A 13,917-nucleotide genomic window follows, 5' to 3' on the forward strand; every position below is an offset into this window, starting at 1 on the left:
AAAGTAGCCAACCTTATGAAGTCTGTTTTGGACGATAGATTAAACATAGCTTAATTTGAAACGTTGGGGATGTTTTGAGTGAGAGGAGAGTAGGCCTACAGGAGAGAGTCAGGTAGCCTAGGCTGTCAATTCAACTTGACGTTTAATGATCACAGCCTCAATGATTTGGCCTGATGAATAATAAAGTATTATTCCATTCTATTTGACGTTATGCTGACAATTACATTGAATTGTTTGATAAATAACACAACCATAGGTTTAATTGGAGTTTGTTTATTTGACAGTGGGAATTGGTCAGATGTTCCTCAACATTGGAGGCAGATCAGTAAAAAATTGGCATGTACTGTCCAGTTCTTGTCAAGCCCATCATCATCACCAGTACCTCTCTGCTATGCCCTCCATCCACCGGGGTAAGGGTGGCCGGGGCCGCATGAAGTCAAGCCGCAGAGAGAACACAGGCTCCCCATGCTTCGTGAAGTCTGTCACCGTCCAACTGGCCTCCACGTCTTCATCCATCCTAGGCTTGATCCGGGACAGGACCCGCACGTAGCGCCGCCCTTTGAACTCCACCGACAACAGCTCATTACTGTCACTATGATCTTCGCTGGTCGGTGTGGAGCTAGGCAGGTTTGGTGATGACCCTGACCCATGCGGGGACATGGCGGCTGACGCCCAATGAGCACTCCAAGGGGACTGAACGGAGTCCAGAGAGGCTGCAGACGGACATGTGTAGAAATTCTCTGAACCGCTGCACAGAGACTGCTTGTCACTGCCTCTCAAATCTGGAGAGTCTATTACTGGAGAATCTTCAGGTTGTACTGCTGAATAGAAGCAGTCACCCTCCGGCGATACAGAGTTTGAGACAATCCCCGCGGGCGCATCATCTCGTGCTGAGCCCTGAACCTCTCCACCGTCCTCTCCCAAATAAAAGCAGCTCAATGGAGGAGCGAGGGACACCCCACTGTCTTTGTCTGGTTTGTCGGCAGGCACCGATGGCAGGTTGTACACCAATAAATGGCCATAGTGAAACAGGCCTACATGTTCCAGTGTTGTGTTGAGTCGCGTGTGAAGGCCCGGAATGCTGAAGGAAAGCGACTGCAAGTTGTCAGGTGTCAGCGGGACCCGCAGGCGGTTCGTCACACGCACGTCCACTCCCTTGCCCCAGGCGAAGCTTATATCTTTGCCTGGCAGGAAAGAGAATAGGTTGATGTTACTGCATGTGATAAAAACTTAGTACGTGTTTTAATCAAGGGCTCAGCATGAGCTCATAGGTCAGCATGCAACAAGACCCCTACGTGCTCTTGCACCATACCTGCAGAATCATCCTTTGAGTCAAGCATTGTTGTGTAGGTCAAGGTCATCAAATATCTATCTGGGCAGGGTGTTAAATAATCCATTTTTTGGCTAAAGACCCTGCCCCACCACCTTTACCGGCTTTGGAAACGTCCCGAGCGCAATTACCCAATCAAAAATAATAGAGTGTATGGGGATGGGGACTTAGTTCAGCAGTCAGGTGTCCCAAGAGGACAAGTGGTATGTTTCCTACATTCCAAAAAAGAATTCTGTGCATGGTAGCCAAATATGACATCATAAAGACAAATAACTCAATCTTCTATTTAAAGCGTTAATCTGCGCTAAAATAAAAATCTGAGGGATGGGGCTGGAGAAATGGAGCCACTCTCAAATTCATAGACAGAGCAAAAGATCCAAATGTATAGTTTTAACCACGTTTTGAGGCTATATAGTCTACTGCTTGTTTACATTTTATTTGTTTACAAACATTGGTGTAAAACACGCTTATATTTGGTCTGATGGGAAACAAAAGTTGAACTAAGCTCATTAGGCATTTGTAAGTTGTATTCTTCAAGAATCAATGGGTACATATCATTAATTTGTCAAAAAATGGATGTAGCAACTGCTGATTGCCACTTTAAAGGTCCAATGCGGCCATTTTTATCTCAATATCAAATCATTTCTGGGTAACAATTAAGTATCTTACTGTGATTGTTTAAAATTGAAATGGTCAAAAAGAAATAAAAATAGCTTCTTAGCAAAGAGCAATTTCTCAAGCTGTTATTGGTAGAGAGGTTTGGAACTCTCGATCTTATTGGTCTATTAACTAATTTTCCCTCTGGTGATGTCACCCAGCAGGCTGAAATTTCAGGCCATTTTCCCAAACAACTCTTACATTAAAAAGGGCTTATCATAATAATCACAATTTCGTTATAGTGTGGAAATATACATAAAACACAGGAAAATCACGTTTTGACTCCACTGGGCCTTTAAAAACTGACAGACTCTAGGGTTAGGCTATTCACATGGAAACTGCATGCCTGTCAGAATTCAGTAAGTGTGAATGAATGCCGACATACAGTAGTGCAAAATAACTTACCTACAGCAGAGCCAAGACTACGACCTTCAATACAATGGGCCATAAGTACAATGGGCCATCATCAACTAGCAAAGATTATCTTGTGTTTGTATATGGCCTACACTTCTGTATTCTGTGATATCAGACCAACAATATGCATTGATCTACGTCCTAGTGATATACCTATTGAGCAACTCCCTTTGTATCTGTGGTATTATGGTGGTTCCCCTGGAGTTGCAACATGATGAGAGCCATACAAAGATAAAGTAAGGTGAAGGATGAACGGAAAGGCGAAGAAGTTACCAACCCCCATTGTTTCTGTGTTTCAGGGGATATTTGCATGGTGTAGTTTTAGTCAGGTTCAAAATACAAAACCGAGGAGAAGAAAAGCCCTGTACATGTCCTGACCCCTCCTGGGTCTAGCACCTTTTCATTTTCCACAAGTCCATCCCAGGAATATTCTCTCTCTCTCTCTGACAAATTACAAATGCAAAGGATGAGGGGGAGGGTTAGAAAACAGACAACCACCGTAGTTACATCACAGAGTCCTCATCAGCTATCTACCTTCATCTATCTGATCAGGTTAGTTCCCTCTTTTGTAAACTAAATCGCAAGTCTTCACTTTTCAATTACAAGAGATAAGATAGTACTTATTAATCCCCAAAGGTGGGAATTTGTATGTATCAACTGGTATAAACAAATTTCTCCTTTGGGGATTACAGATGTAGGATCTTAATTTGTTTCTAAGAATTTTCCAGTACAGCAGGAAATGAAAACCTGTAGTGTATTCAAGGTTTTAAAAGTATTATACATTTTGTAATTTCCACTTTATCAGACTTGATTTGCCAGAACAGAAAATGTATCAACCCTTGTATATTTCCCTATTTATTATACCCACAAAGTACTGTCTTATAATGTAATTATGATGTATATGGTTTATTACTTTGGTATCATAAGTTATATTGTTCAATGGCCCAGTGGAGTCAAGTAGATTTTTGTGAACAATTAAGATGTTCTGTAAATGGATTTCATTATTTTACATTTTGAAACCTAATCTCAGGTGTAAATGTCAGGATTGATAAACCTTATTTGTCAAATCTCAATGTATGTAGAGTGGAGGGGAGTGTTTGAGACTTACGTCAAAATGATTGAGATGCAACCTATACATAAGAGATTGATGACTTCTTGAGTGTTAATTGATTGTAAATAATAGTAATGATATCCCATTACCACAGGTGTTTCACTTTGAATGGTTGGTGGTACTTATCCTTATAAACATTCATTATTATGTAAATAAGGATTTGCATTTGTCTACTGCAGAGTCTTCTGATACGTTTCCTCAGAAGAGACACCATGGGCATCAATAGCACTTCCTCCTATGGGGGTAGCCCTTCGCCACCACCCTGCAACATAAGCAACACTTTTTTTTGCGGGGACCAAAACTCCAATGGCACCAATAGTTTTGCAACATCATCATTTGTTGAAATGTTATGGTCATTCTATGGCGTAGATAGCAGCATAGATGAGGTGATGCAACAGTGTCACATACTTGCAGATTCTATTGTGTGGTTGAGCATCAAGATCTTCACCCTGCTGACAGGTCTCCCAGCCAACGTGGGCCTGCTGTGGCTGTTGATGAGCAGCAAGAAGGCCCTGTCAGCCTCTAAGGTCTTGGGCCTCAACCTGTCCATCCTGGACATCCTCTACTGCCTCTGCCTGCCCATGGACATCTACATTGCCATGCACCACGATGCGTCCCAACAGATGCTCACGGCAGCTGAAGCCCTCTACGCCCTCAACATCTTCGGATGTCCTCTCCTGCTGGCCTGCATGTGTGTGGAGCGCTACCTGGCGGCAGCCCACCCCATGACTTACATACGGCTGAGGAAGTGGCAGTACCGCGCCGGGGTTTGTGTCCTGGCCTGGCTTCTCACCCTGGTGGTGATGCTGCTGGCCTACTTCCAGGGGGTGTTCTCCATGGCTTTGTACTTGGCCCTCACCACTTCAATCCTGTTCCTAATCATGCTGATGTGTCTGGTGGGCATTGTGTGGGTGCTGTGCAAGAGTAGGCCTGGAGAGGGCTCCGGATCTGGGGGAAGCATGAACCTGAAGAGGAGAGCTCTGAAGAACATCTTGGCTGTTCTGGTACCGTCCGTGGTGGCCTACACTCCTCTGGTGGCCCTGGTGCCCTTCATGTCCATGTGGCACCTGGAGGAGGAGGACCAGGAGGCTAACAGCATACACTGCCGCATCCTCCAGCTTCTCCTGGCCTTCCCTAACTTCGGCCTGTTCATTGGACCCCTGTTCTACCTGGCCCACATCCGGCTGCTGCTCCCCTGCTGCAGGAAGGGAAATAATAAAGCGCTAGCAGACTCCAAGACACAGGCAGAATAGGCTATATTTCAGGTGTCTTTAGATACACAGTAAATAGTTCAATATTCCTGTGCTCCAGTATGAAATGTATATTTATGACAGTTACCAAGGTAAAGTTGTTTTAATTACATTGATATTTTTCTAGCCTGGGCACCAGTCTGTTTGTGTCATCATGCCACTCCTTGTTATGAAAAACATGACGAGGAGTTGACATGATAGCACAAACAGATCTGAGACCAGGCTAATATATTTACAAGTTTAATGATATGAAGTTTGATATGATATGGAATGTTTTATTTAGCGCTGTCATCCAATTTAGTAAAAATGATGATAAAAACAGATGTTTTGTTGCCTCACTACCTTCCTCTCCACTTCCTCCAGGCGCCAGTCAAAGAGAGTTGACTGGAGTTAAAAGACCATGAAAAGGTTTGCGTAATATTTTCTTGTGACGCACCAAGGACTCATCCTCATCTTTTTCCATTCAGTGTGAAACTGAACCATGCAAATATCTAAGGAATGATAAACATTTGGGTCTGCCGTTTCACTCTCAACTCACAGAAACTGAGACCAATTTGCCTGCTGTATAATGAGCAGTGTGCTTTTTCTCTGTATAGTGCTTTCATAGAGTTAGTAGATAAAAACACCACATGTACAATTCTACAGAGGTTACTTCATGTCATAAACTAATATGAGCCAATCTGTATGAATCATCATGCCCATAGGAAATCAATTGCTAATTGTAGGAAAAGTTGTCGGCTCATCAAAGATAGCCAGTGTTTGTCCATGTTACTACATGACCTGATGCATTGTGATGATTACAAAGCCAAGACATCAGATGAGGGTATGTTGAAATTCAATTGAATATATTAAAATGAGAAAATACAGAGTGACTGTGTGTGGCTCTACTACCAACCCTCAGACTTGAGGCTTGAGGCCTAACCTTGGGATAAAACGTTTCTATAACCTCCACACAACCGTCTTCGAGGACCACCTCCTTAAGCTTTGGTCTGTCCATCAGTCTCTCCTTTAAGTCTACCGTATGCCTTGGGCGTGACTATATGATGACAATGCACTAGCAGTACTAGCGAAGGGCTCCACCACTGTGTTGTAGACGGCCTGGTACTCATTGCCACTCAGACCATGGATGAGCGGAGACGGTCAGTTGGCTTGGTTGGCTTAGTGCACACTTCAGATAGCAGTAGCGTTCTATATCTCCTTTGGGATACGGAGGGTAGACACTTTACACTGCATTAATGGAATTGTATATACTCCCCTTCTCATTATTCATCCCCCACCCCCTCTTTCCTTCTTCAGTTTATGTACAAGAAGAAGAGTGAACAGAATGTGAACAGATGGAATAGAGTACTATTCAAGTTGTCAGTACAGAGGAAGAGAAACTGCAATCCCTCTGGGACAGATTTATTAAGCATTTGCATCAAGTGCAAAGTTGGGACCAAGCTAGTACAGTAGTTTGCATCATAGAAAGAGTCATTTGGGTCGGGTGTTTTTAGCACTGATAATATAGTCTCAGATTTGTTTTTAGCTTTCTTGTCAACTTTGGTATGACAATGATTGACCGTAGGAGTTCACAATACATCATAAACAGATCTGGGACCAGGCTCATCAAAGTGTAGTCAGTGTAGCTCATAGAATTAGGAATTCGAAATTGGTGTAGTTTACCTGTCTTTGGGGATGGATGGCAGCCTGGTCTACAGCCTCCTCTGGTCTCCCGGTGGTTGGATTCAGAGCCAGGCATGGCTGTGTACCAACACTGACCCCCAGCTCTGCTAACCCTTGGCCTGTGTGGCACTGCCTTGTTTGAAATCTGGCTTAACCTTAGTGTCTGCTTCTGTCAAAGAGATAATGAGAAAAAATATGATTATCCATATCACATCATTTGAAATGTTTTATTTTGTCTGGGGCTACTAACTGTAGCTCGGCCAAAGCAATATTTAAATCTGTCCAATACCAATAGATATTATGAAAAATGCATTTGATTTAGAATTAGAAATTCATTTGACTTCATTAACAAGCTACTAACTTGCTACTGTAGCCTTTTCTAACTCAAGCTCTAATTATTTAGTCAATATATCAATATAAACCATAACAATAAAACATGTTTCAAATGCACAGCAGCAAATTATGCTTCTTTGTGAGACTAATTGCGTTGTAAAACACCAGTACAATAGAACAGTTTGTTTTCCCTGCCTCAACCATTTCAAGTTATTTCAGCGAAGAGAGCGCCAACTGTTTCACACTGTTATTTTTCCAGTGACTTGTTTTTTCTTAACAAACAAAAACACATTCAAACGCTTGCATGTTCTATAATTTGTGGGCTGATATAGAATTCTAGTCTTGGGCAATGAATGTAGGAGCACATAATAAAAGTGTCATGTCAACAACATGCACCCCGTCTCACAATGAAATCCCATAAGAATGAGGAATTAAAGGGGATATAAAACCAAAAGTGCATAATTCAGACAGACAGAAAAATAGACAGAAAGTGGGTGTATTTTCCTCCCTACAGCGAAGGACATTAAGTCACAATCAAACAGAGTAGATTGTGAAAAGCAAAAACTGCCCAAAGACCCTTCAGCTCAATCAATATGTGCCACCATAGAGCTATTATTTCAGCCTGATGGCTACAATTCAAGCTACATTGTTTTGAATTGAATGAATTCACAAGACAATTGAGTCACACATTAGCAAGTCCCTCCATGGACAACGGCTATTGACACACTGTTAGTGAGTGTAGGCTTGTGCACTGTTGAAATGAAGTGCTTTGTTACACCAAATCTAGTGGCAACTGAGCAGCCACCAACTTGAATGAGACAAAACTTTAACTTTGATGGAGTATTGAAACACATCATTCTGAGGTGTTTTGAAACATTACATGGTGTGTTGTAACAACACTTAATAAAGTGTTGTGCAACACCTTGCCAGGGACTGGGAGCACTAACAGAAAAAGGTGAAAATGCTATTTTGGTGTTTCAAGTCCTGTTTAGTGGAGAATAAGATCCCTTCTCCTTTGAAGTTGTTTCCTCCCTCTAAAGCTTGTAAACACCAGTATGATGTTTTGAATCCCGTCTATTACAGAATTAGATCATTTTTTCAGAAGTTTCTTAATGTGTAACATGATTTTATGTATTTGATCATTTGCCATTATACTGTATACTGTTTTGGCAGACATTGCCAAGCACAGTGTTCAAACTACGAGCAGTAACTGGAGGTAGAACGGCAAGAACTGAAAATGTTGCAATTTCTTCTTCCATTGACAATCATGAATGTGGGAATTGGTGCTGTCCTTACTAAATGTCAATTTGCCTGAATGTTTATTAATACGTTCATTGTGATCCATTACACCACAACCATCTTAATATTAATATAGACATATACTTTTATTTCTTCAAACATGCATACAACACTGTGTGAAAGAATCATGAAATCTAAAAATGTTGAATTACCCACAATCCTAAAAATAGAGTCACGTTCCAAGATGGGAAATTCAAGGTGATTAAAACCAAAGACATCTAATTAGTTCAATTACTCTATTGTCTCTCTCTTTGTTTATCCTCATGAAAGATACTTACATTTTGAGCAAAATATTAAAGATGTACTCTGCAGAAATCGCTCTGCCATCGGGGATTCCATATAAAACAATCTCCAGAGGCCCAATCAATATTTAGGCTATAAACTATTTGCATTTCTAAACCATTGATGGTATGGGAAACACGGTTTTTGTGTTTTGATGCTGCCTTTTACATGCACTGAAACCCCAAGAAGTGTTTACTGCACTCTCTTAAAAACACCAATATTCAGGTTAAAGAACCAATTTGGGTGTTTCAGAGTGCTACATTTCTGTTTTATAACACTTACTCTGGGTTTAAATTCAATCACCCTTCAAACACCAGATCTCAGTTCAGATGCACTACTGTTCACGGTTTCATTACACAATCATGGTGTTTTGAGACGTTTTATTTATACAGTATGCCCAGAATGTACCCAACTAAAACAGCAGAGGGTGATCAAATGCAGTGTGTTGTTGTCTGTGTCTGAAATACTGCTTTCCCATAGGATTTACGGTATTTTGCCTGTAAAATAAATTGGGCAATGTTTATGACCCCCTTACACACAGGCCAATTTTGACCACATTCTTGCCTGCATAGGCCTTTTATACCTCGCATGTGCATGCCGGCATGCAGGTGGGGCGTGGGAGAAGTGGTGTGCAGATTTGGGTGGGAATCTATTTTAATAAATCCATAACAAATAAACCATTGTTAATTTGCTTAGGCAGGTCCTAAGAAACATAATACGCATAATAAAATGTATTTCCAAACCAATAGAATGGCATATTTACAGTTTAATTATGTTACTTCCAAATGAATGAGATCAATAGTTCATTCTTTTTAAAAAATCATTAAACAGACAAGACACACCCACCCCATCACAGTCAACACATAGTAAGAATATAATGGAATTTAGATAACAGAATATATATAATACAAATAATATATTTCCCACACAACTTGTGTCATGGGAATATTTTGAAACAGAGGCAAACACCATGCTTGTTTGTATCCAGGTTTCATCTCTTTCCTACCCTCACTCCACTTTGTTAGGGAGTAGCCGTCGGGTTTTATATTGAGTGTATATTCATCAAGATACCGATAGAATATAATAGCAATCCTATTTTCAAAAGCATGTGAGTCTGGTATTCATATTTCACAACCTCTGCGGGATTTAGGACTTGCCTATACACAATCTAGCATAATAATTAGCAAAATAATAAACCTACACTGTGCTACATTATTATATGTTGAACGTTTCTGATCAGTGATAGATGAGCGAACGAGACGAGCTTTACCACAGTCACTAATTTGCCCATCCATAAACCAATTAACCAAATAGGCCTAGTCTATAGGCTACAGATGGAGATTCAGTGATACAAAATGACATTGATTTAGACAAATCAGTGAAGTCACAGGCTTTTGTTCAGGATTAGGCCTAGATGCTAAACAACTGCGAGTGAAGAGTAAAGTAATCTACTTGGTAAACTACATGACATGCAATCAAAATGTTTTGATAAATGATCCAACTAACCAAGATGATCATGAGCAGCACTCACTTAAATGTAGCTAGCATTTCCCTAGACTTATTGTAACCTAACCGATTGATTTATCAGGAGGAGTACCTATGCTTGTCTCAAAGCAGCGCGATGGCCCTGTCCCAATCAAAACGGCGTTGAAATGATCATCTAGTTGACCACACGCGGGTAGGCTATTGCTTCAAATGTATTACATAGAATGGATGATTTTGGGAGTTCCAGTAAACAACTATTTGATAGATGCCTTCAATTGTATTAACCTACTTTATTCCAAAATGTCCGTCAATCAGTGATATTCAGTGATATTTATTCCCACAGTAATTCTTTATGGGACCCATCAAATTGTTGATAAGGAAACAGTGCATGCTGGTGGGCTCTGCGAAGATGGGAGAAGTAACATGCCGTGCAAAGTTAAGAACTGGCAGGATGGTTAACTCGCGCTGCCTGGCGACCATCAAAGCTTTAAGAGAGTAGTGCGTGCCAATGTCGCCTCAGCATTGTGGCTACATTTCATACTAAACCCGTGGGCAGAAGTTTACCGAAATGATTTAGGCTACTATGGTCGTTAGGCGGAAATAAAGGTTTCGGCTATGATACCATCGATACCTTTCAGATATAAGGAAAAGGTGGAAAAAAGTTGGAGGTATAGTATAGTAAAGTTGACAGAACTTTACTATTGGTATGAAAGGGATAACATGTGTCAATATGCACTCTGATATGGCCTATAGTAGCTCTATGCCCTAATGACATTTAACGGGTGTTCTGTTTCAACAACAAATGCTGGATTGCTTTAAACAAGGTGTTAATCTCCTTCTGCATCTTGTATAAAGCAAAAGGATGACAGACAATAGGGTTTGTTCGTCAAGGTAGCCTATAAAAAAAATAAAACTCAAACAAAGGACACAGCACTCATTCATGCAGGCCATTCCAAAGGTCAATGTGGAAAATCAACAATATAGTTTTCTAGTGTATTATTTTACTTTCCACAATACATTTGAAATTAAAGACAACAACTTGTCATGTTTAAAGGATTATGCTCCTGTTAAATTGACACTTGATACATTAGTCGCCACATGTGTTATGCAAACAAACACACACATATACACAAGCTGGCACAACTGTAGGTCTTGCGGTTTCCAGACCTTTGAAGCACAAACTATTATTGTAGCGGTTGCCTGGCAGTGTCGGCAGTATCAGCTGCATCGCTTTCCCATGGGATTGCCAGAGATTTAGAGAGCAAGAAATAGAAGCAGGGAGATGCCGCGCTGCGCTCCACTCACACATTTGGCAAACCGCCCTTGTAGGCTAGCCTACTTCTCTCACCCTCGAGCTACTCTCCAATCCTCGCTAGACCTAATAAGTGAATTCAACAGACAACCAAGAACGTGACTGCGTTAATGGAACGCATGGCAAGAAGCAGTAAGGTTCGTTTTTTAAACATTTTGCAAAGATATGCGAAAGCTGAGTTTTCAGTCGTGATGCTGAGAGACATTGTTGTAAATCAACAACCTCGAGCGAGAGGAAATTGACTTTCGACGGACAAGCGCAAACTCTTCTCAGCTTCAAAGACTGATGGTTATTGCTACAGAGGTGAGTAGGCAAATCACGCCTTATTACTATGTTATTAATATGTTATATACAATGTTATACGACCTTACCTTTGTATGCTGAAATTGTTAGGGTATATTTTTGGTAACTATGTGGTACTATCTGAATGAGAAAATAATTAGCTTTTATTTTGTTTGAATTTCGACATAATTTCACAAAAGGGGAAATGACATGTTTTTGCATTCAAACCAAACACTGCGCTGTGTCCTGGCTTCTATGTGATGAAACTATCTTTAGGCTGCTTTATTCATATATTCCTGAATGGTTATCCCATCACGTGGAATGGCATTGTGCATACGTTCTCCGGAGGCATGGGAGATATGTTAAATACATACATTCATTCAAATTCATTTTACAGACTCCATTGCAGTCCCCTGAAATCAATATGTTATGAAAAACACCGTTGACATAAACCTTGCAAGCTAAGCCATATACTGTCAAATCAAGTTTCATTCATTGGCAGTAGGTTAAGATGAATAAATATCATGATTATTGGCCAGGCTTTGGCTGTGCTGCGCTATTCAGAGGAAGAAGACATCCATATCTCCAGTGTCTCCCTTGACAGCTCACAGAAAGGACTGGGGATTGAGCCATAACGCTTCTAACAGATATCATATCCCCACTGTCATGTATGGAGAATAGTGGTGGAGAGATAGGAAACAACCCCACTGTCATGAATGGAGAATAGTGGTGGAGAGATAGGACATATCCCCACTGTCGTGAATGAAGACTGATAGAGTGGTAGAGAGAGGAGAAGGGATGTTCGTCTTTTGCCTGTCTCCTCTGTGAAAAGAAGATTTGACCTGAATGGAGAGTAGATAGAGGAGACAGAGGGGATTCAAACAGATATCACCCCTTTCATTAATGGGGAGAGGTAGAGAAGGGGAACGAGAGGAGAGGGGATGTTCGTCTTTTCACTTCTCTCTGTCTCCTCTGTGAAAAGAAGACTTGAATGACCTGCACTCTGATCACACTGAATTATTTCTCTTCTCCTGGCTATAAATAGTCTCATCCTGTCTGTGCTCAGAGCACCTCACAGCCCCTGGCCGGGGAATCTGTGCACTACAGGCAGGGCTAGGAATCTGTATAGACACACACACGCACGCACGCACGCACGCACGCACGCACGCACGCACGCACGCACACACACACACACACACACACACACACACACACACACACACACACACACACACACACACACACACACACACACACACACACACACACACACACACACACACACACACACACACACACACGCACACTGCAGTACAGTTCACTGTAGGAGCAGTCAACTGTGTCGGCTAGTATAGAGATGACCGTTCTTTAAAATAACATCGAAAACTTATGTCATATGTCATGACAGTTTGTCATGAACTGATATACGCTATGGTTCCTTAATAACCTAATAAAATCTACTGGAAAGTATCTTAGAGATTACTGATAGCATAGAGCTTTCTAAATGGCATTAAATTCACTTAAGCTCCAAAGCATGAGCTGGAAATATCAAGCCTAATTTCAGACCCACTTTCTGTATTAGGATTCAGTTCCCATAAAGACATTTAAAAGGCTGGCATATTACATCCCCTCTCACAGAGAAAATAGTATCCTTCCTCCTTCTTCTAATGAGGAAAGCTACACGTCTTGATCATTCATCCGGATGTCAAATACCCCCCCCCCCCCCAAATAAGTATTTATATAAAGGTTGAGAGCCATTAATAATACTTTTTGAAGGATCCCCTTATTTCGGTCTCAGATAGAAAGGGGACAGATCTCTGCTTGTTTTGTTCCCTCTCCAGGTCAACATATCCCCCAGAGAGTAGCAGCAGCAGCGTCATCCCACAATGACCTTTGCTGCCACTGCTAGGTTGTGGTTGTTTGGTCCCTTGGGACAGGACAGTGGTGATCCGGATGGGTTCATAGTGTGCGTCCCAAATGCTCCCTACATAGTGCACAAATGTTGACCAGGGCCCATAGGGCATCTCGCCAAAAGTTGTGCATTGGACCCTAGTCAAAAGTGATACACTATATAGGGAATAGGATGCCATTTGGGACGCAACCATGGTGGTTAGGTATGGGAGGGTTTCGATGGCTGCCTTCCATTTAAAGGAAACAAGACTCCCTAGGGATCCCTGATGCATCTTATAGCGCTATGCTAATGGCTGCTAAGCATCTTCACAGAGCTGTGATGTTTTACACCAAGTCAGTGCTTTTATGTGGAGTGAAGTTACTTTAACTCTCCTCCTCTCAAGTTGTCTGTTTTTTTGGTTGACTATGTGCCCATGAGTTCCTTTGAAGGGTTCCAATAGAACTCTCTGGAAACCCAAATGAATTATATTTCAGGGGAAGGAGGAAGCTGATGTGTGTGTAGTTCTATGCTTTGTGTAATTTCAGTTAGACCAGTATATGAGTGACTGAGAGTAATGTGCATAGGCTGGATTGTTGTGTAATCACTTGA

At 41.4% G+C, this 13,917-nt stretch overlaps 2 protein-coding genes across 2 annotated transcripts in view; one reads left to right on the forward strand and one right to left on the reverse strand.

Moving 5' to 3' along the window:
- Positions 1-266: 266 nt before the first annotated feature.
- On the reverse strand, positions 267-1,544 carry LOC123998316. Its single transcript, XM_046303466.1, has 2 exons — positions 1,313-1,544; positions 267-1,184 (listed from the first exon to the last, which is right to left on the reverse strand). Exons 1-2 carry the CDS (start codon positions 1,395-1,397, stop codon positions 373-375), a joined length of 897 nt encoding a protein of 298 aa, XP_046159422.1. The 5' UTR covers positions 1,398-1,544; the 3' UTR covers positions 267-372.
- A 9,620-nt stretch (positions 1,545-11,164) lies between these two features.
- Positions 11,165-13,917, forward strand: part of LOC123998426 (carbohydrate sulfotransferase 8-like) — a 131,153-nt gene continuing 128,400 nt past the window's right edge. The window contains exon 1 of the mRNA XM_046303503.1: positions 11,165-11,438. The gene's annotated coding sequence lies outside the window, so the exon portion shown is untranslated. The remainder of the gene's footprint in view (positions 11,439-13,917) is intronic.

The sequence above is a fragment of the Oncorhynchus gorbuscha genome, linkage group LG01 (assembly GCF_021184085.1).
Source record: "Oncorhynchus gorbuscha isolate QuinsamMale2020 ecotype Even-year linkage group LG01, OgorEven_v1.0, whole genome shotgun sequence".
Classification (NCBI taxonomy): domain Eukaryota; kingdom Metazoa; phylum Chordata; class Actinopteri; order Salmoniformes; family Salmonidae; genus Oncorhynchus; species Oncorhynchus gorbuscha.

What these genes read in the sequence shown, in the direction of transcription:
- LOC123998316 (XM_046303466.1), bottom strand. Translation starts at nt 1,397, where the DNA reads ATGGATTATTTAACACCCTGCCCAGATAGATATTTGATGACCTTGACC. An exon ending in CTCAAAGGATGATTCTGCAG is followed by an intron (nt 1,185 to 1,312) that starts GTATGGTGCAAG and finishes CTTTCCTGCCAG; the next exon opens with GCAAAGATATAAGCTTCGCC.